The sequence below is a fragment of the Pempheris klunzingeri genome, chromosome 23 (assembly GCF_042242105.1).
Source record: "Pempheris klunzingeri isolate RE-2024b chromosome 23, fPemKlu1.hap1, whole genome shotgun sequence".
Lineage (NCBI taxonomy): Eukaryota > Metazoa > Chordata > Actinopteri > Acropomatiformes > Pempheridae > Pempheris > Pempheris klunzingeri.
The window spans coordinates 11,856,099-11,879,712 of record NC_092034.1 but is presented as its reverse complement, the minus strand read 5'-3'; the positions used below and the strand labels follow the sequence as shown (position 1 = coordinate 11,879,712).

Here is a 23,614-nt window from a genome sequence, read left to right as displayed (position 1 = left end):
TGGGCTTTTGCATTTTTCGGTGTGTGTTTGTGCCCATACCGGTGTGCATTTGAGTATTTTGTTGACTTGTTGTATATGGACCGCCTTGCTGACCTGTGCTTCACATAAGCATCATCCCTTTAAATGAAAATCTTGATTGAAGTGACCCTCTAACTGAGCTGTAGTGTCTGATTTTCAGGGTTGGCGAATAATTGGCTATTTTTAAATGACATTCTGCATGACTGCTGTAGTGTATTTCAAAACTTTAACTTTCTCCTATTTTCCTAAATCTGAACAAATCATTAGACCGCTTTTGGCTTATAAAGGCAGGCGAATTCCATCGTAACTAAAATGATTAGTTTGAACATTTCAGCTCATTCAGTTGATAATTATACTTGAATGTTGTTAATCAGTAATGTAGGAATTATGTGAGGATAACCTTTCACTCCTAAAGTAATAGGAGGAAAAATACAAGTGCTACAAGGAGAACATGATTTGTTATTATGCACATCTTAAGTAGAGATACTTTCCAAGGTCACAAAAATAACATATGACATCTGCTGCATGGTGGGTTTTTTCTCTTTAAGATACAGTACCTGGAATGCACAGATAAGAGTGAAGCACACAGTATAGATACATGTGCAAGTGTTGTGTAGGTGTGTGGTTATTCAGGGTTCATGGAGGCTTGTGGGTCTTGAGATTTTACTGTTTTGCCTTCTGGCTGTGTTTTGAACCATATTCAAAGCAAAAGCTATGATTAGAGGAGTCCACTTGACAAACTCAGCACCATGTTTACGCTCACCGTCGACTTGGTCAGGTTTCCACTTAACCCGTACATGAGAGTTTGTATGTGAAAGGTTATGTAGTCTTATTTAAAGGGTTATAATCAAATGAGTTCAAGGGTTTCATTTCAAACCAGCCCCTGATTCAGGAACACCAGCACAGTCTAGTCAATACAGAGCTATGGAGACAGACATCAGGTCAATATCTAAGTTTAATCAACCAGCGTGGTGTCTCTGAACGCACCCCAGCACATCAATTTTACACATCAATCTTGACCGTATGTGGGAGAGCACTCACTCATCCCGGTTTCCCAAGAAGGCCTTGAAAAATGATCCACTGCAAAGTTAAAAGTTCAGACGCAAGTCAAATGTAAATGAAGAGTGAATCCCACGGGACATAAATCTGCTGCTGACATGCTGCTGAACTCTAAAGGTCACACGCTGGACAGTGATATCAAATCAGGCATTTAGCCTTTGACAGCCGACGGCGAAAAACACCTGCTGATGCGTGCGAGCTAAATATTAAATAAATATACACATTGTTGTTGAACCATGCGTGACACTAGCGCCCTAATGATTAGTCGATTCATTGATTATTGGATTGACGGAAGATTGTTACACAGCTGTGATAACTGATTAATCCAAGGGAGGCCAGCTGCAGAGAGCCAACAGTCTGCAGGTTTTTCATCCTAACTCACATCAGCAGGTCATTTCACTCATGATTTCCCACCCCTGTACTCTAGGAAGTGCTAACCAGCAGCTCTTTGGTTGGAAGTTTGGCCACCCCTGGATTAATTGTTTGCCAGCCATCAAGCAAAAAAGTTCAAGCAAGATATTTAAAAATGATACCTTAGGCAGTTTTTACTTTCAATACAGTTGATTAGTAAACATTGATCGATTAATGCTTAATTGATTATGAATGAGAATACTTGTTGGTTGCATGATACATTTGTTTGATGCAGTGGAACGAATGGACTTTTTTTTAGTCCCCTGAAGGAGGCCATGACAGAGGTTTGAGAACCACTGGTGTAATAATAACTATATGATGCGTCTGCAGTTATTAGCAGTTCATGTAGTCGTGGCAATAGACAGAGGCTGTCAGTGGACCTCAGGAACTAGTTTAGGAATACACTTCCCCCTAAACCTTTATGACGTTAGACAGTAGCTGTGCCTACACCCAAAACCAAAGAAAAACAGCCATCTTTTGGTTTGGTACCACAGAACAATAGATGATTGCATGTCATGTAAGATTCAGCGTGCAAGACTGCAGACGCTGCCAAACTTCTTAGCAGTGCTCTTTGTGTCTTTATGGTAATTATCTGTGATGATGTCTTAATGATATTTTTATATAGTGTGTGTATATGCTATGATCTTGTCAGCGGTAGGTTGCTTAATGACTTAAAGGATGAAGCCAATGAGATGATTATTTTCATTCCTTAAGATAACTTTGGCTTTTATGATATCTAACTGTATATATTGGCAGAAGATTGCTGCGTGTAGTTTGATATCACTTATATAATATTTTGGCCTGGTTTTCATTGTCATCAGTATCATCTGAAGCCCTCTGTATTTGTGCTGTTTGTTGTTCTCTGTATTAAATTTCTCTCTCTCTCTTTCTCTCCCCGTTTTCTATCCGCTTTCCTCCCCCCCTCCTCTTATCTGCATGCGCCGTCTCTCTCCTTTCGGCCGTTCTCATCTCGTTCCTCGCTTGCCTTCTGGACGCCTGAGTTATTTTGCATTCTCCTCCTCACTGTTCCATCTGCTTCATAACAAGGAAAGCAGGAATTAATTAATAGGCTGATAGTGAGGCCTGAGAAAATAGCAGAGAAAGCGAGCTGAAAAGGAGAGGAAATCTAATCAGATAGGATCCCGTTTTTGTGTGTGTGTGTGTGTCCATATTTTCCACCCCCTCACTGCCTCCTTGTCTTGTCCTCCTCCACTCATGTCCTCCAACTGTTGTTTATTCCTCTGTTTACCCACAACTATTCTTCACACATAATTTTAACTCTGTCCATTTTCAGGCTTAATTGGGAAAACAATTAATATTTTTGAGTGTCCTAAATCAGTCCTGTCCTCCCTTTCCTCTCTCCACTCCACTCCATCCACCCCCCCACTCCCATTCAGAGTTTTGTCCTCGCCTCACGTTGATAAACTGTGATTACTATTTCTCCCCTCTCTTCATCCCTTTATTCCCCTGTGCCGCCATCTCCGACCATGTTCTCTTTGCATTTGCGTATTGAACAGGCAGCATAGTTTTTTGGCTGCCGGCTAAATTGATGTCAAAATGCCATCCTCATGCCACAATGATTCAAATTTCTTATTTCCTCCCCTCTCTCATGCAGACAACTCATCGCTCCCGTCTGTCTCTCTGTTTCTCACCTCCCCTCGCCGGACTCCCTCTTCTTCTTCCTCTGTTTGCTGTCTAAAACCGTCTAATGAAATTCATACATAACAAGACGGGAGACTCGATGCCTTCCTCCTCGCCATCCTCTCTGCCTTTCTCTCCGCGTCTTGTGCTTCATCTTCGTTTGTTTTTCTTTCATATTCTCTCTCGCTCCATTTACCCGTCTTTATTGTCCTTTCCATCTGTCCTTCATGCTCTCCTCCGTCTCTCTTTGTCTCATTTCTCTCTCTGGGCCACCTTTTCTTCGAGGGCCTATTCTTCCACTTCTCCCTCTTGATTTCCACTGTTGTTTTTGTTTGTGTTTATCCATCCTTCCTATTCCCTCGCCATCCATTGCTACCACACTTTCCGTTATCCTCTCTTTCTCTCCATTTCCATTCCTGCAGGCCCCACTTGGAAGCACGTTGGCTATATTTCCATTTATTTATTTAGACAAGAGTGTGTGTGTGGGGAGGGGGTATGTGGTGCACATTTGGTAGACAAGAGTCTGCATTAGTTTTACCGAAATGAGAAATACATTTCTACTTTGTTCTTTACAACATGCCCCTGAGCCATCTTGAAAATGTATTTACCGGAGACGCGGCCTGTGCGAACATTAACAAACCCGAATGCCGAGGAAAAGCACACACACAGGCGCACACACACCCACACACACCCTGATACAGTGTGGACTTATACTCGCGCGCTAATGAAGTTATAAAATCAAGTGTTCACTTCAAAAGGAGTAAATGTTTTGCATTTCACGGCCACATGCGGGAGGTGGGGGGGGGCTGGAAACAATGGAAGATGAAAGGACGAGCAGCAGGAGGAGAAAGGAGGGGAGAAGAAGAGGGGAGACAGAAAAGAAGCAATGTAAGGAAAGGAGTTTTTAGGAGAGGGAAATTAAAACAGGATTTGTATCATACTTACAGCGTCTAGGGTCGTAACAGTAAGAGATCTTCACGGTATGATATCTGTGTCAGGAAGTATCACACATGACTGTATCAGCTGTAAGTGAGTGTGTGACAGGTGGTTGAGCTGGATCGGTGAATGTTTTTGCAGAGCTAGCTTGACCCCAAAGACGAGAGAAGCTGAATTATAAACATGATAAAAATGGTATCATGTTTATAATTCAGTTTCATGTTGAACTTTTCCATCCCTCAGTTCCCCTCATTTTCCCGTCACTTCTTCCATCTGTCATATTCAAGTTAATAATATCCTGATTCGCTTTCTTTCTGAGAATAATAATTCTTTCTTGGAGAAGAAGATTGATACCACTCTATCTGTCCATTCACTACAAAGCTACTGCTGGCAGCTGGTTAGCCAAAACCTAGCATAAAGAGTAGAATCAGCTGGTCTGGCTCTGTCCAAAGGTTCCTCTTTCTCCTTTTTAAACTCAGTATAATTATTTCTGTAGCCCCACCTCCTCCTTTCCTCCCCTCCTCATCTTCTCCTTCTGTAATTTAACATCCTCCACCCTTAGCCGGAGTCATCCCTCCTTCGTCATACCCTACCCTTATCCCTTTTCGTCGCCATGCTCCCGTCACTCCTATCCCAACTCCTATCGCCAGCCTCTTTGCCTTCCACCTTCGCTTCCTCCCACTGTTGCATTGCCTTCCGTCCTTTTGTCCTTTTCGAGCAAGGCCAAATCCAATCCCTTCCACACTCCCACTTTTCCCACTCGCTCTTTCGGTTTTGGCCTTCAGCTTTTTATCCTCTTCCATACTCCCACTCCCTCTGCTTCCCCTCAGTTCATTTTCCGCTCCCTTGCGTTAAGTTGGGGATGCATAGCTGTCGTCTACTCTTTTTTTTTTCTTCATATCTCTCAATCTCTGTCATCCTTGTGGATCTCAAGACTGGTGTAGAATATTTTCTTTAGCTCCCTGCCTATCATATTTTCTTGACTATTTATTTATTTATTTATTTATCTCTTATGGCCACAACAAGCTGTTTTCCTCTTACTATACTTCTTTCTTTTTCCTTTCTCTCCCTCTCCCCTTTTTAGTTCTGGGCTCACAGCCACCCTTTTCTCCCTCGCTAACGAGCTCTGAGTGAAACGACTGAAAATGATATGCAATTAGTACGAGGCCGTTGTGCTCTCTGTGTGTGTATGCGTGTGCACATGTGACAGATTGAAACAGAGTTTGTATGTATGCTGCTGAATATGAATGTACGTGGGTGCTGGACTTTGAGAGAGACTGTGTGTGTGTGTGTCTCATGTGTGTCTCATGAGTCTAATGTACTTTCCATGTACTGTAATAATGTAGGGACGTGTCCAGTGGGGTTAAGTTGTGTGTGTGTGTCTGTGCACGCACATGTGGAAGTGGCCACACCATCATGAGTACTTTCTGTCCTATATGCATATACTATAGGCACATTTTCATGAACATATTGGAGACTTAATGGAATTCGGAAAGAAAGCAGCACAGTAAGTGTGTGTGTTCAGGTGTTCGCCCCTCTGTCGCAGGTCAGTACATTATACATCTTCCACTCTGATCTCCTCAACCCTGGCAATCTAACCCCCTGCATTACTCAGGGCGGACAAGATAATTCATTTTAATAGAATTACTTTTTAATGAAACCTTCATTGCACTCTTGACTCTGGAGACGACCTGCAGTAAAGCCATGATGATCCCCTCTTAAAGGAGAATGTAAAATCGTGCTTTGAAATGCATATTCGTCACTTTGTCGTACAGAGGCACACCATGCCACAAAGTTGTCTTTGTGTTAGGAATCTTGCGTGTCGGTTAATTAATCATAGGTTTTAGTGGGTTGGACAAGCTAGGCTGGCAGCATTATAATAAACTGAAGTTACACTAATATTTCTTGTCACACAGAAGGCTCAGTTCATTTGTCAAGTGTATTCTTTAAAACACTGGTTCCCAAAGTAGGTGCTGCAAGCATTAGGGTGCCCGAAGGACAAGCCAAGGGTGCAACAAGGTTCGTTTATTTCCATATTTTTCATGGTGCATTTTTGTAAACACTTGAATTGAAAAAGTTACATTTACTACATTTTATGATTTAAAACCTAGCAAAACATAATGGATATTAAACATCATATTAAAAAGCCAAATTATATGCAGTTCCTGTAGGGCACAGCTAATGACACGACAGCTCATGGTTGCAGGTTGTCATAGTAACACAACCGTGATTCCTTTAGTGCTTCATCTGTAAATGTGCAGGTTTTATGGTCTCACAATATGATTTAACATAGCCAAGCCTCACACACATTCTCAGTGCCGGATGTCCATTGTCTTTGATGTTAATACTCAACACTACCTAACCTGACGTGTGGATAATGAGATGTTAGAGCCGACCCAGTTAATGTTGAAGTCATAATGCGCTGCAACAAAATGTTCTGTCAGGTTTGAGTATGTTAGACTGTTAAGACATGCTTTAGCTCAGATCAAACATTTGCATCAGCGGATAAACAATATGTGCGTGGCATTGACCTGGGCTTTAGATGAAAGGTTTTTTTCCTCATCTTTGAAGAGACTTGGAGGGAAACCTGTTAAGTTCAATCAGAGTTTAGACTTTTGCTTGGGCCATGAGAGCTGATTTGTCTTGGTATCCTAAAAGTGGTGCTTTAGTGTGGAAGTGTTAAATGTGAAGATTTCCACCAGGGCCTTTCTCCAAAACAAAAGGCCAACTGAATACAGGCTTTGACATTTAAACATTTTTCTAAAAATCATATTTAAAGGTGCCAAGAAAATGTGTTTAGTCATATGAGCTGAAATCTGAGATGGTGTGCAGAGGTGTGTGCATCTACTTTATGCTCTAGACTGTTTAGTTTCTGCTTCAGGTGTTCTATTTTATTCATATACGGCATATGTGTCAGTTGGAAAGGGAAGGATTTACACTGCTTATGCCAAAAAAGGCTCTTCAGGTGCTGCTATAAAATCTGGCTAAGAGAGGACTTAGGGGGATGTAGCCAACACGTAGCTGTAAATAATTTGGGCCTCCATGTGATTCGGCAGTCTAATACATTTATGTTTTAGTGCATTGGTGATTTCATCAGAGAGCAAATGTAAGATATTTACAAGCATATCGGAAGCCTTAGACAACGTTGTTGCATAGAAGGCAGGACCAAATGCAAAATAATGTACTTGGCTGTGAGGTAAAGGTACTGACAGACTTTCAAAGAACAGATTCAGTGAGTAGACATATGTTCTATGATACTCAGGGGGGTTCCCATTTTTCTTTTTGGATTGTCAGAGATCAAATATAAAGTTGGCAGCTATTCAGAAGCCAAGGCAAAGGCACCACCGGCAAACAGTTGGGGGTGCCAGGCAGGAAAATAGACATGCGATATTAGGTTTGACGTCTTAAAGGCTTTATATATTCTTTAGCACTGTCAGAAATAAGGAACCGGTTCACACCTTTGACACATCAGAACCTCAAAGCGCGACAAAACAATTCCCCAGTAGGAGATAGACACAAAAGAATAGACACAGAATTTAGTTTGACATTTTTAGGTTCTTTGGTTTTTTAGGAAAATGCAAAGTAAAGGTTGGGATAGATGCATAGATATGTAGACAGAGTAAATGTACAAATACATAAATATTATGTGATCATTCAGCAGAAAGTTGGGAACCATTCATTAATAATGTGCCCCTAAATGAACAGTTATTAATGACTTTTTAAATGGATAATATCTGAATAGAAAACAGAAAACAAACTAACCTTTACCGCAGAGTTTATTTCCACGGCTTTCTTGTGCTTCTAGCATATCATGAAAAAGGAGTCCGATTTTCCACTGTGTTGCATTTGGCTTGTTGTGCTGTGATAATTTGCCAATTTGGGGAAATAGGCACTATTAAACTGCAATACCAACTGAAATGACAAGGGCCTTAAGGCAGGTCCTGCATTATTACCTAATGCAATCTTGAGGCCCTGCTCTGTAAAGGGGCCCTGAGTCCAAATCTAGTTTTAAGACCTTATTATTTCAGTTTATATTGTGCTTTCATGCTGGATATTCCTAAATAAATTTCTGTTTAATCAAATTCCCACCAACTAATTGGCACAGAGCAAACCTCGGGCCAGGTAGCGGTGCAGCTCAGGAGTTACTTCTTGGTTCCTGGGGCGCTAATGTAATTAAACTGCCATGTTCAGTCTGCCGTGCGCACCGTGCTCGTTGGGTCCTTACTGTACATGACAGGGTACATGCACAACATGGAGAGTTGGAACTAGTGGGGGTCAATAACTTTTAGGTTAGATTTCACAATACTCAGATGGAACAACTTTCAGTTGAGATGAATTTTGGTCATGGATAAATACAAAAGTCGCTAATGTTAATGCTCCGTTTACAGCAGAAAATGTTTTGTCTTGCACACTTATTGATACTAGAATTACAAATAAATGAAAAATAACTGCTCCAATAAAAATAATTGGAGCAATTTTCTGGGTGTACTATACATCTGTATTAATTAGCATTAGCATTAATACGTCTGTGTAAATAAGACGTCCATACAATAAAATATCCAATCAAATAAAACTACTTCCAAAGTTTCTACCTTTGATTGAGTCTTTTGAGTTCAGCACTAAATTGACCAAATTAAAAAGGCACGTTGCACATGAAAAGCTATTTTACTGGAGATGTATAGTTTTCTTTAATAACTCTACTTATTTTTTCTTTTTATTGGCATGATGTGTAAAGGAAACTAGCGGATAAAAATAAAGCTGGGGTAATTGAAATACAAGATAACAATACAAGCAGACAATTACGAGCAGTGAAGTAATAATGGATTTCTTATGTGCCCCTACATGTTATGTTTTGTACATAATGTTTGCATCCAGCCTGATTTATGTTAATCTGATACATTAATATGAAACATGTGTATACCATAAAATCTGATTGAATGGTTATTAGTTAACAGTCTGTCCTGCCATGTGGCAGTACTGTGCAGTAAGAGTTCTTATTCCCAGTCGTGTTGTCTCCGTTTCAAACTCTCATCCCCAATGGTGGCGATATTGTACAGATGTTTCATGTCAATCCTCCTCAGTGTCTTTGGTTAATCCTCTGTGTTCTCTAGCACTGAGTTTTGCCAACAGGTACAAGCAGCAGTATTTAATTGTCATCACACTTGTGTTGAGAGTGTGCATGTGCTGCAGTGCATGTTCCAACTCCTCCTTTCGCTGAAGGCGCATCATCCTCTTCCTGTGTAGTTCGGCCTTATTGTGGAATTTGCTAATGATACAAGGGACTTTTATTCTGTAACTGGCTGCACTGAGGGACAGATGTTGCTGCAGGCTCTTTAATTTGTCTGAGTCAAATTAGTATACAATGAATTTCATAAACCCTCGAGGGTCCTCATTCAATCAGCGTTGCCTTATGTTTTCAAAGTAGAAGAATTATGCTTGGGAAAAAACTAGGCCAAACATGATTTATATGTAATAAAAAAAGTCTATGCATAGGTGCCAAGTGTTTGACTTGACTAACAAAATGTTCATTTCAGTTGCCTTGTTTGACACTGAAATGCATTTATTTGCATATTATGAAAGCACTGTGAAAAGGCAGCCATTAGACTATACTAATATGTCACCTCATAAGGCTTTTCACCTTTGCATGCTTGTTTTTTAAGTGCTGTTTTTTATTCTTTTGCATGACTTCTCATTAATACTGATTGGGTTAATGAGTGAACTACTGACAGAACAAATTAATGAGCAAACACATTTTACCAGACTTCAGCTCTAGTATTCCTTATTATTATCTTTGTTTCAGCTTGGGTTTACCATCATGGTTTAGGAGATGAGGGAATCAAAACAGATCATCAAGGCTGAATATGATGCAATGGTGGAGATTTCACTGTTTGAGCTGAAACTTAATAAAAAGGCTGTTACATTTCAGCTCAAACATTGAACTCCTGGCCACAGTTATTTCACATAAAAAGAGTTGGAGAGACAAAATTTCATGTTCGGTGTCCTGATAATATGCCTTACTCTGCAAAGTAACAAATCTGAGTGTGGTACCAGACTGATATCCTAATTAAGCAATAAAACACTGGGAAACTGAGAATAATTTCCATAACCACTGTTGGGTCCATCGCTCGTAGCGTCACTCATTTCATCTTGGCCTTTTCATCATGTAAGTATGCGAGCAGAGCTAAATTCAAAAATACCAACATATTCATGAAAGTGTAACAAAAACATGACGTTAGTGTCTGTCCAAGTTATCAAGAGCGGATCTGTTTTTTTTCCACCAACACATTTCACACCAGGCTTATGCATAATTGTCCTTCTGTTTGGCCAGAATGTGGATACCAGCTAATTGAGACATTAAGGAGACGGAAGCCAAGACGGTGTCCAAAATCCGAGCTTGTTTGCTAATGTGCGCGCCTTCTGTCTCTCGTTCACCCTTCAAGGCGGAGTGGCTTCCCAGTTGTCTGAGTGTGTTTATGTTTGGCAGCAGATTGGGTGCAGGGACACAGCCATTTAAGAGTTATTTGTCCCCACCCTCTGTGTCTGTCCACTGGTGCATTTAAAATGTGCACAAAAATGTCCACAAAACAAACGAAGACAAGACTGCGGAAGGTCATGAAGCTTAACCCAGCAGGGCTCATTTGAGATTTACATTTGAATAAATGCATACAGATGAGCTAAAATTGGTGTTAAGGCTTACAACTCATGGAAAATAACTCATCTCTGTCCCTCTCACATTTAAATTTTGCGTAATGACTGACCCAATATTTGCATAGTGTGTACGTTAATGGGCTAAAATGTATTTTTAGATATGTGAATAAAACATACTGTACATGTAAATGGTGTTTATTTCACAGTTGGTGCCATAGCACCTAAAACCTAATTTTTTATTTGTTACATTTTCATGTTATTTACATTTTAAAAGGTGAATATAACAAACTGCAATTTTCTTAGCTGCCATTTTTGTGTCCAAATTATTTTCAGATTCCGGATTTTGCTTTATCAGTCATTATAGTGACCTTTAGCACAGAGTATACCACAATATATACCAGTATACCACTCAAGCAAAGGTTTACTTGTTTCAACGGAGTGAAACAATCATGCGTTATTTGCCCAATCACAAGCCTGTTTGTTGCCGGGCTTCTTTGCAATGTGTAACATCTTGTGTGTATGTGTGTTTACGTAAGCAAGCACTCACAATTTAACTGAAGCCAAAATCTTTCTCTTTAAAGCTGAAGCGTCTGGCTTTCACATATAAATAAACTTCTGTTACATTCACATACATACATTCACACAATGCTGATCGAGCCTTGTGTGAATCCAAAGTGTCCAAGAGAAGTTTGTGATGCTCCGGATAAAAAGGAAGTTCTGCATCGCAGATTCAAGATAAAAAATAATACTGCTCTAGTTGCAGATGATTTGGCACTAATACATATCCTAGGGCCCGGTTGTTTGAAATTCTTCGTGGCATACCTGAGCACATGTCGCTAATCAAGGACAAGTTAAGTTTCTAATTTATTAGTAGTTTTCATATGTAAATCTGGATTTTCCAAATGCTGCTTGCTTCCCCAGGAGCCATTGTTTCAGCTGCATCAAATTATAACTCAAGTTTTCTTTTGTTGTCATCTACTTGTTTTGCTATTAAGGGGAATTCATGAGGGATTGCTTCCTTGTCATGCATCACAGATTAATTTGTTAGCATTCACTGCAATTCCACACCCTCCTCACTCTGATTTGAGGTCAGGAATAGCTAAAGATGTTTTGTATTGAATGCATGTTCTTACTGGTCTTTTTAAACCTTGGTGTAAGCGGAAGAAAAACGTTCTTCACACCAACACCAAGGGGAATTAAAGGCTATTCACACAATGTTCAGGACTTCAATCAATTTTTTCACCTCATTGCCTGTGTCTCTTAAACAGTGTGGACCTGGTGCATGCCCAGCTGCATATTTGTGAGGGTCGCAGCCTGCCAGAGCTGAGCCTCAAACAAGACAAGATCAGGGTGAACGGCAGCGCAATCCAGTGCAGAGTGACGACTGAAGACCCGGCCAGAGGCTTCCAACCGGACACCGGAAGGATTGAGGTAGAGTTGATCTCCAAATGTTTTGACGTCACTTAGCCTGGGGAAAGTCTGCAAGTTCAGACTATTTTGGTGAGAAAAAAAAACACTTCAAAGTAGATTTGATTTAAATAGATTTAATTGATCCATATGAGGCAGAAAGAACACTTGTAGTAATCAAGCCTTGATACCTTATATCGCAAAAACACACAAGTAGCCCCTCCTACTTAGGATTGTAAGTCTCTGCTACATACAGTGGGGCAAAAAAGTATTTAGTCAGCCACCAATTGTGCAAGTTCTCCCACTTAAAAAGATGAGAGAGGCCTGTAATTTTCATCACAGGTACACTTCAACTATGAGAGACAGAATGGGGGAAAAGAATCCAGGAAATCACATTGTAGGATTTTTAATTAATTAATTGGTAAATTCCTCGGTAAAATAAGTATTTGGTCACCTACAAACAAGCAAGATTTCTGGCTCTCACAGACCTGTAACTTCTTCTTTAAGAGGCTCCTCTGTCCTCCACTCGTTACCTGTATTAATGGCACTTGTTTGAACTCGTTATCAGTATAAAAGACACCTGTCCACAACCTCAAACAGTCACACTCCAAACTCCACTATGGCCAAGACCAAAGAGCTGTCAAAGGACACCAGAAACAAAATTGTAGACCTGCACCAGGCTGAGAAGACTGAATCTGCAATAGGTAAGCAGCTTGGTATGAAGAAATCAACTGTGGGAGCAATTATTAGAAAATGGAAGACATACAAGACCACTGATAATCTCCCTCCATCTGGGGCTCCACGCAAGATCTCACCCCGTGGGGTCAAAATGATCACAAGAACGGTGAGCAAAAATCCCAGAACCACACGGGGGGACCTAGTGAATGACCAGCAGAGAGCTGGGACCAAAGTAACAAAGGCTACCATCAGTAACACACTACGCCGCCAGGTACTCAAATCCTGCAGTGCCAGACGTGTCCCCCTGCTTAAGCCAGTACATGTCCAGGCCCGTCTGAAGTTTGCTAGAGAGCATTTGGATGATCCAGAAGAGGATTGGGAGAATGTCATATGGTCAGATGAAACCAAAATAGAACTTTTTGGTAAAAACTCAACTTGTCGTGTTTGGAGGAGAAAGAATGCTGAGTTGCATCCAAAGAACACCATACCTACTGTGAAGCATGGGGGTGGAAACATCATGCTTTGGGACTGTTTTTCTGCAAAGGGACCAGGACGACTGATCCGTGTAAAGGAAAGAATGAATGGGGCCATGTATCGTGAGATTTTGAGTGCAAACCTCCTTCCATCAGCAAGGGCATTGAAGATGAAACGTGGCTGGGTCTTTCAGCATGACAATGGTCCCAAACACACCGCCCGGGCAACGAAGGAGTGGCTTCGTAAGAAGCATTTCAAGGTCCTGGAGTGGCCTAGCCAGTCTCCAGATCTCAACCCCATAGAAAATCTTTGGAGGGAGTTGAAAGTCCGTGTTGCCCAGCGACAGCCCCAAAACATCACTGCTCTAGAGGAGATCTGCATGGAGGAATGGGCCAAAATACCAGCAACAGTGTGTGAAAACCTTGTGAAGACTTACAGAAAACGTTTGACCTCTGTCACTGCCAACAAAGGGTATATAACAAAGTATTGAGATGAACTTTTGTTATTGACCAAATACTTATTTTCCACCATAATTTGCAAATAAATTCTTTAAAAATCAGACAATGTGATTTTCTGGATTTTTTTTTCTCATTCTGTCTCTCATAGTTGAGGTATACTTATGATGAAAATTACAGGCCTCTCTCATCTTTTTAAGTGGGAGAACTTGCACAATTGGTGGCTGACTAAATACTTTTTTGCCCCACTGTATCAAACATCAACAGCACAAGAAGAATGTGAATGCGCATAGCTGAAGGCGAGCACACCACCAAACAAAAATGTTTAAAAAATTGTTTTTTTCCTCCCTAAAAACACACTGTGTGCTTCCCATTAAGGAGCATAGACCCAGTGACACTCAGATGGTGGATTAGACACATTCTTGGCACATTGTTCCTCCAGACTGAGATACTGTCCCACTTCAACATGGAGTGGTAAAATGCCAGATCCCAACAGGGCACGTTTAGCTCTTCGCTACTAAGATTAAGCATACAATTAAAATTTCATATATGTCTGCTGTGTATGCAAAAACATTTGCAAGGCCACATGGCGGCACATTGAAGTCTTTTTCCTCACCACATGTCAAATGTGTGCTCTATATGGTGGTCCTATGTAGCTATTTGCTTCTTTGCCTTGTGAATGCAGCATAGCATTAGCATTGTTGAAAAATATCTACGCTTAATGGAGCGTTATGGCAATGAGATATGACAGAATATCCTTATTTAACTGCGTGAGCGTGTGTGTGTGTGTGTGTGTGAACATGTGAACACATGTGCACCCAGTCACAGCTGCAGAGATCAACCAGCGGTCAAATTATAGGTCGTTGGCATTGGTTCATGTGGTAGCTTTCAGTGCAGCAATTATAAATATAATTATGAGGTCTGCAAGTGGGATGACATGATTTCCCTGTGTGCATGTGTATTTCTGCATGACTGAATGAGCGTTCATCTTCATCTCTCTGTGAGGGGTGTGTATTTAAGTGCATTTAGTTGTGTGTGTTTTATTTTATTTTGTATCTTCAGTAGTTTTTTGCAAATGCATGATATGGCAATTAGCATTGAGTATGTGTCCATGCGCCCTTTTTTTGCGTGAGAGGACCTGTGATTTTCTTTCAGTGTTCACACATGAGAGGGCACAAAGGCCACTACATGAGTGCTCTGTGCATCCATCGTCAGGCACGTCCTACATATCCGCACACCTAATATCTATATATTATATGCCATTTCTCATGGTGTCTCTACATGTCTCTCTCTGATGTATGATCCCTTGATGCTTTTTGCTGTCGGGTCCTTTTGCCTTTCAACTTAGATTGTATACCCGCCCACTCTTCTTCTCTTGCAATTTTTCCCCGTTTAACCCTCTGTCGTCTTTGTTTCTTTTAGCTGATTCTCTATTACCTCTTATAGGCTTTTACAGTGTCATAAATCGCTTTACAAATAATGAAATGGTAATGAAAGCCAGTTTGAATCAATAAAAACAGCAGATTAGAATTAAAACAAGTATCACAGTGTTTCCAAGACTAAAGCAGCCATTTATTAGTTTAACAACTAATTGAACCATGTGTTAAAGATAATTTTAAGTGATAATGGTGAATTTGACCTCAGCAGGGCATGGTGCTTAAAAAGCCTTGGGGGCTCAATGGCTGGGTTATGTTTGGTCTGTAGCCTCGTCTCTGCTGAACGTGGGAGGATCCATCTTCAGCAGCATAAAAGCTAAATGAATTCTCTAACAGTGCAGAGAAGCTAGAAAAATAAGTCATGTAATGTGATGAGCACTTAGTTTGCTTCAGTGTCCTGTCAGAAATCTACAGTCTATAGCTGACAAGTGTGGACAAGCAGACAAGGGAAGCTCAATGTTATTATATTTTCTGTGTCAAATTTACTGCAAACAGTAAATTTGGGAAACTATAAATTCCTTGCTTTCTTACTGCCCCTCCCTCCCTTTCTTACAGCTTATCATGGATGCTGTGAATAAAATACTGCCATTGCTGCCAGGTGACTTAATACAGTGATTTTTGACTCCTTGGATGTGATTGAATTCGACTTGCACCAGTGGCTTTCCAATCAAACAAATCATCTGTCTCTTGGTTCTGAGGGAGAGATGGATGGTTGTGTTGTGCACACAGATTTATTTCAATTGAATTTGAGTCCATTAATTTATCAACCAAGCGTAGATATTTTTGTTCATTAACAGTTTATGTGTTTAATGTTTTTTTTTTTTAACCTGGATAACTCATCACGTTCACATGAAGCATTTATCTGACAGTTTAGCTTTTTGAGCTGTATGCAAATCCCTGCAGCATTTCAGATTCACACCTGATTTGGAGAGAGGCAGGCCAAAAAATACAAGCTATTTAAATAACATCCCCATTGCTTTCAGGGTGCATTACTTCTCACTGTGTAAATTGCTGGTTGCATTGTATAGTGCTTTTCTCAGCAACTTGTCTGCGATGAGAGACACGAAATAGCTTGTGACCTTCCCACTTCAAGGACTTCCTGCCTCGCTTCCACCCATATTTTCTCTCTTCAGCCCCGCCTGCATCACTTGATTCTTCCATCCCGCCTACCAGTCATTTTAAAATAATGTACATATTTTCCACATCCTTATCCCCTTTCCTTTCAAGCACTGCTCCCCTCCAACCATTTCCATCTCACTTTCCTATCTCTCATCCCTCTATCTACTCACCATCTCTCTTCCCCCCCACCTCCCATTTTTTTCTGTGCCTTCCTCCACCATTTAGCCGTGGAGCTGAGCTATGAAACATGTTAACCCAGCAGCAACTCCCCCACCATTGCCATGCAATATTGATGAGCCAAACACAATCAACACAGGAAGGCGTGGATGAAGGAATGCCACGTTTGAGGGACAGACGGATGAATTATTACCGAAGGGCTGTGGCAAGGTCAGCAGCTGAGTGACACACTGAAAGGTGGAGAGCAGGAGGGTGAGAAAGCTGTCACGCTATGGGGCTTTGGTCACTTGAGGTGCCCAAAGCGACTTGGATAATTTGCTGTGACGAGTGTAAAGGGTACACAAGTGAATTAATCCCCAGAGCCCATGCATATGCTCCACAACAGGACCCAAATCTTAGAGAGGCAACGGCTCAAAACAGAGCTTGGGGGATGCTGCAGTGGCACCAAACTTCGACCTAAAACTCATGTGGTGCTGTTGGAAATGCTGTCTGTCACTTGCACAGTGTGTTCAGCTCTGTGAAAGCTGCTACAGCAGAACAGGAGGAGAGATGGGAAATTGGGTGTTGTAAGAAATTGGGGAGGATGAGGAAAGATATGAAATGGGAGAACTCAAGGAATCAAGGCAGGGGGAGGGACGAGTTAGTCGCACTGTATGTAGAGACAGTAGACTGATGGGGATTTGTGAACAGAAGCAAAGATCCTGCAGGTCAAATCAGTAATGGGTACACCCTTGTTTTGTGCCTCTTTGACTTTATTTTCTGCTCTGGGTAGAAAATTGATAAATATGAGAGCTTTCTATCTTGTTCTCTCATCTCCTTTATAATGGAGCTTTCAGAGTGGGTGAAGGAAATGAGCGAGGAGAGAGACAGAGAGCAAAGACAACACAAAGGCGCAAATGAGGCAGGATGGATGTGTGCTCTGTGAGGAAAAGAGCAGTACTAAAAACAACCATTACTCAGCTTTTATTTAAAGGTCTGACCCACGATTGCAGTGTCACGCCCCCTGCTGTTGTACTGTGTCTGCACTATGTCCGTCTGGTGCTGTTCATTGCTGTGCAGACAGCTTTCTATTCTGTGACACTGTGTTAATCTAACATTTAAGTGGCCAAGGAAAGAAAACTGGGAGGAAAGTGAATGACTATAAAGCCTCATTCAGAGAGTCAACAGCGCACACACCAGCTGGGGTGACACAAGGTCAGCAAAAACTGACCTCATGTTGAACAAAAACTTCTTGTAACGCGGATGCTGTTAGTCATTAAAGCACACATTACTACTAATTATGCCATAAATATGTCTACTTGGCAATCGTCACGATAGAAAATAAAATGGTTGCCACTGCGATAAATTTAGAGTTGTAAAATCCTTCTGTAGTTTATAAAACTATAGTTTTATAATTCACTGTTTTGGCATCTGATAGGCTGGTAATGGAGTCATTACTCAAACTCGCTTCCTAACTTTGTATTTTAAGTTGTCACCAGTACCTGAACGCACCCCCACTAATGCTGTCCCTGCAGGCCTGTTTCCAGTCTGAACGGCCAGTGAGCCAGCGAGTCTGTTTGCCAGTAACTGATGGATGTATCTGGATTGTAACTTACATTTAGAAAATAAATGTTGAATTAAAAATGTATATAAATCGGACTAAATTATCTATGATCACATAAATATTAATCTAGCTTCATGCAATACTGAAGACTAGGAAGGAAGAGTAGTTTTTAATTGGGAGCTCTGAGTGAAGGAGCTTTGCCTCTGTTCTGGGAGCAAAACAGTCTGGTAAAACACTGGAGAAAGATTAGAGGTGTCAATCTCAACTAATAAGCGACTCGGCTTGACAATAAACACTCTTCAGGTATTAGCTCTACTATCTCGTCTTTTTCTGTGCCTCACATTCATAGCTTTAAGTTATAAGGTTGATTTAGCCTGCAGAGCAACATACAACAGAGCGAACAAAGTGCCATGTTTAGGCAAAAAATAAGTGAGAGAAGAGGCACACGGAGAGAAAATAATGAGACTAAGGTGTGAAGTGAGCAATGGGGGGGGGCGGAGGGGGAGACGAGGATGAGGAGTGACGGATGTCACCGCATGAGGGTTGTGGCAATGCTGTCAACAGAATGACAGGGAGGGACGGACCGCATTTTTTAGGATCAAGCAAGCAAGCAGGGAGAGGGGGAGAGAATTAAAGCAGCACCTTGACATTTTGTATTTTAGTGTATTTTTCCTCAGCAGGCACTTTTTACATTCAATATAGCCGCCAACCTTTTGGCACGTAAGCTCTGTGATCAGTTTAGCCTGGCAAGATGTGACATTGATTCCAAGAAGCACAAGTGGAAAAGCCCTTACTCCCTTAGTGCGATAAGTGGAAGATGAGGACATTTTACTGAAGCCTAAAATCATGTTTCTCCTGTAAAGAGGGGGAAATATGGCTTTGTCATACTGTATGGGAGTAAAGAGCATGTGTGTGATAGTTGTCTGTCTATACCTGATAGCATCAACAAAGGAGCAGCAGTTGCACTTTTGTCTTTCCATCTATGTCTTTTCACATATGGATGGATAGAAATGGATATATGGATATCTCCATTTATCTCCGTTTATAAGAATCACTCCGTCATGGCTGACCATTTCATCCGTCCTTCTCCTTTTTCTCTCTTCCTGTCTTTCCATCCTACAGAACCTCTCCGTTCTTACTTGCCAATAACGCTCCTCATTTCTTACCACCTTAGTTTTCTCTCCCTCGAACCCTCCATCCACTCGTCCATCCATTTTCTCATGTTTCTCTCATCCCTCTGCTTCTTTAAACATTTCCACCATATCTCCTTTCCTCCGTCTTTGCTTATTTTCACTCACTTACCCCCCTTTCTCTCTCCCCCCTGTCCCAACGTCTCTGCCTCCACAAAAAGACAGCAAGTAATAAGGCCAAATCCTGCTGTTCCCCTTCCCTCCCCGCCTTCTTATTATCCACCTCCTCCTGTTACTCAGCACCTCATTTCACTTCTTCCTTTTCCTCCTTTGTCTTCTCTCTTTCCTTCCTCACCACTGTCATGTGCTATTCAGTGGACTTTTTTAGAAATCCAAAGCAGCCTGTGTAGCTCCAGAGGAATGGAAACCCTCACTGTGGCGGTGTCGGCAGCCTGGAGGGAGCAAAAAGACCTCGCTACTTCACTGTCTTACATCCCTCTTTCACTCCTTATCAGTCTGAATTTGAATATCGGAAAAAGGATTTAACTGCCATCCCATAATTCATCCCATAAATCAGTCGTCTCTTCTCCTCAATGTGTCAACCAGTGTTACTCACATCTGTCTCTCTATTTCCTCCACCCCACCCCAACATGCATCGTTCTCTTGTTTGTTTCTTTTATTGGAACACATTTGCATGCGTCACTCAATGTATTAATAATACGTTTTACAATGCCGCTGTATGTTTGTGTGTGTGTGTGTGTGTGTGCCTATGCAAACTTGTCTGTTTCTTTGTGCGCAAATGTGTGTGTGTGCCCCATCCTCCAAAGAACAATTTTGAGTTTGAAAATAGGTTGAGTCCTAATTAGAGGAAGTGAGTTTGTTTTGCTCCACACAGTATCGTAAACACTTTCATTTGCACACCGTAAACATCCTGCACCCCATGCCGGTGTGGCCCCGTTGACAGTGTCATGATTTGCTGCCATTATCTTTAATTTTCCTCATTGCCATAAACAAAGCAGTCAGTCACCTATGTAATTGGTGGTGAAAGAGCTCCGGCTGGTTTGTGCTTGTTAAGTTCAAAATTCTGCATTAAGAGAAAGTTCTAACTTTTAAATTATTTCCTCAACACTTTATTTAGATTTCTTTCAGCCCAAAATGTCACATGCCGTTAAAAGGTATCTAAACCAAATAGTAACAGAATCTAAAGGTGCTCTGATTTCAGTTTGTTTGGGCTGGTGACTCAGGTGGTCTGAAAGCAAAGCAGCCCAACCACATTCCCATGAGTAGGTGCATGTTCTTAGTGTGTTCAAGAGCTAAATTATCCCTCCGCTCCAGATCCCTGTAAGCAGCCTATGCTTATTCTTGATCAATTTGTAAGCATGGCAACATGTATGTGTGGCCTTGGGTGAGTGTGGGTACTCACTGATAAATTGGAAATTGAAAAGGTCAAGGAGCTGAAAAAGATGTGTTGAGCTTAGCTGATAAAAACTAAATAATGATAATAATAAATGAAACATAGCCACCTCACAGCAACTATCCTCCTGTAATATTGTCGAACAAAAAGCTCTCACCAGGAAAAGGTGAAGGGAGGCGCAGCATAACAGCGGCCCATGAGGTGATGATGATGATGATGCTGGGTCACTAAAACTGAAGCGATGATGAAAGAACAGGCAACTATGTATCCATCTTGGTGTAAAACAGTTATTACTGAACTACATTGTGAAAGCACACTGAAACTTGTGACGAGTGACAAATGCACAGACAGGCGGAATATAGAGAGCATGTGGGAGGGACACACACACACACACACACACACACACACACTCTGTTCACATACCATCTTGTTAACTAGAGTAACAGCCAGGACCCCTGACCAGGTGTTGGACTACCAGAAACACTCACCTGCAGGAGGGCAAACCACCAGCACCACAGGTACAGACACACACGCAGCCGTACATGGTGTAATTCCCAGAGAAACCACCTCTGACCTTGAGAAGGTCATGCGTGGAGAGCCTCCAACGTGAGCGGACTTGCACCTGCAGAGAGAGAGTGTGTGTGTGTGTGTGTTGAGTGTGCAGTGTGCTGGTGTGTGACAGAGGAAAGAACTGTGTGTCCTTTTTGTAGCTGCATGTGTAACCATCCTGGTGTTTTATTCACATAATTACTGATCAAATCTCATCTACTTTTGAGTGCGAGACAATGTCCACCCCCTTCCCGCTCCATCTCTGCCACTCATCGGCATGGTAATTATGGGCCCAAATTAGCCTAGTATTTTATGGAGTGACATTTCTCCCTTTCCTCCATTAGTGCACCCTCCACTCAATTCTCTGCTCATGCATTAGGTGGTATTGTCCAATTACCGTCTCACTTTCTTATCCCTTTCTCTGCCGCTCTGATGCCTCTCCATCCCCTCTCCTCTCCACGTGTGTCGTCCCATCATTTGTAATTTCTTTTATCAAAATAGCCAGACAAAAATTCAATACTAATAACATACAACCTGTACAGACATCATTCCTAATAAAATGGAGTCAGAAACATTTTAATTAACACAACTGAAAGTGAGGAATGTTTGGTTTGGAGGTTTTGGTCATCTTATTGAATTGCTTTGCACATAGCTGCAGCTCATCCAGGAGAGTCTAATGTGCCAAACACTAAAATCTATTGTCATTTGAAGACCAAAGCTTATAGAAAATTGGGGAAACATGCATGAGCGCCCTCTCTCAAATGCTCTGTCACACTCTCAATTTTCACTCTAAAAGCTCCTGGTTCCACGTGCCGGAACGGAAATCCCAACTATTATGGGCAATCAATGCAACGCCCTTGTTGGAATCATTGCTGCTGCTCCATATTCACTCACAGTGATACAGAACACCTTGTAGGGACAACCGACGTTCTGATCACTGGTTTCAATTTTGGGAGAGTACTTAAATAATTCCTGTTGGTAAATTGGAGTTGCAGCAGGACTGTAGGAGCACTGTCCATTTACTGCTTTATGAGTTTGATGACAACGTTTTCAAGCAGAACATCCAACACTTGGGCATCATCAAAGGAACAATACATTAAAGAGCATGAATTCATACATTTCCAGTATATAGTAGCAGTAGATGTCATATCTGTATCCATATCTATGCATAAGTTCAAACCTAGCTGAGTGCAAACTAAGTTGTTGCACTATGCCAGATGGTTGCAGTGTAGAGAGTTAACACATTACTTAATAATAATATACATGTTCCCTCAGCAGCTTATTAACTGGTGACATTAGAAAATGGCAGAGCCTAACTTAGAGAGCCACTGGATTAGACGGGCGCAAGTATTTTATGCTGTTTTCACTTGAGGTGGTAAAAGAAACTTGGAATTTCCAGGTTTTTCGTGTCATTATTTATGACTATATCTCTATGTGATACAGCGCATTAATGGAAAACTTCAAAGCTCATATGATCATTGAAGTATTAATAGAGTGATGCTGGGAGAGCAGACTTCAGATACAACAGGGTACATTTTAAAACTAACAGTTATTTCCTCACTGCTTGCAAGTAACTGGTTTGAAGGTCATTTCTGCAGTAGCTCTTCTTTCTGTTTCTGTGTGTCTACTTCCATTTTGCACAGGCAGCCCAGTCTTGAGAAAGAAAATGCAATGTTTACAACCTAATATGCATTCTAAATATCTAAATTAGAGAGGATTCGAGTTCACCTTACCTGTCCTGGGTCTTACGACCTCAGCCTCTTTTTTTTTTTCCTTCTGTTTTTAGGATTTTCCAAGTGATGTCAACACTCCAGTTGAATGTGACTCTTTACCTGTGTACACTATCCCCGATTTTGTAGCAGTAAATTCACAATGGGCCACCACATGCCCTGTGCTCAGCCATAAAGAAAGCAGTGACATGTTGTTTTCGAATACATCTCCCCAGGAACTCCAACTACATCTCTGCCCATATTTTATCTCGGTGTAAGTCCATGTACAGCAATGGGTGTCTTATTCTCCTCTATACTGTATCTCCCTCTGCCCCACTATGCATCTCCCCCATTATCCCCCTCACCCTTTTCTCTGGAGTCATTTCCATCTTCCCTCCTCACTTCCTGCTGTCACTATCAATTTCCTCCTGGATTTTGTGTCTGTGTTTATGTATGTGGGCTATGGTTTTATATACAGGTGTCTGCATGCAGGTGTGTTTGTGTGTCTATAATTGAATGTCCCCGCTGTTGACAAGCCTCCTCCCCGTCTCATATTCCCGTCGTTTATGTTGGGTTTTTTTTTCCCAGCCGATCCGCTCTCTCCCACCTTACTCCTAACTCTCCTCATTTATCATTCCTTCTCTGTTTTCACTTTCTATCTGTTCTGTCCTTATCTCCCACCCATCTCCTCTCTTCCACTTCATGTTCTCCTCTGCACTAGTTTTCTTTCTAGTTATTATTCACTCTTTCTCTCTCCATCATTTCTCATCCCTCCCTCGTGTACCTTTTTTGTCTCTTTCCGTCTCTCTC

At 41.4% G+C, this 23,614-nt stretch overlaps 1 protein-coding gene across 1 annotated transcript in view; it reads left to right on the top strand.

Annotated features, from left to right (window-relative positions):
• Nucleotides 1-23,614, top strand: part of LOC139222527 (pyruvate carboxylase, mitochondrial-like) — a 274,531-nt gene that overhangs the window by 70,818 nt on the left and 180,099 nt on the right. Inside the window, exon 11 of the mRNA XM_070854310.1 lies at nucleotides 11,982-12,144. Coding sequence (XP_070710411.1) covers nucleotides 11,982-12,144 — 163 coding nt within the window. The remainder of the gene's footprint in view (nucleotides 1-11,981; nucleotides 12,145-23,614) is intronic.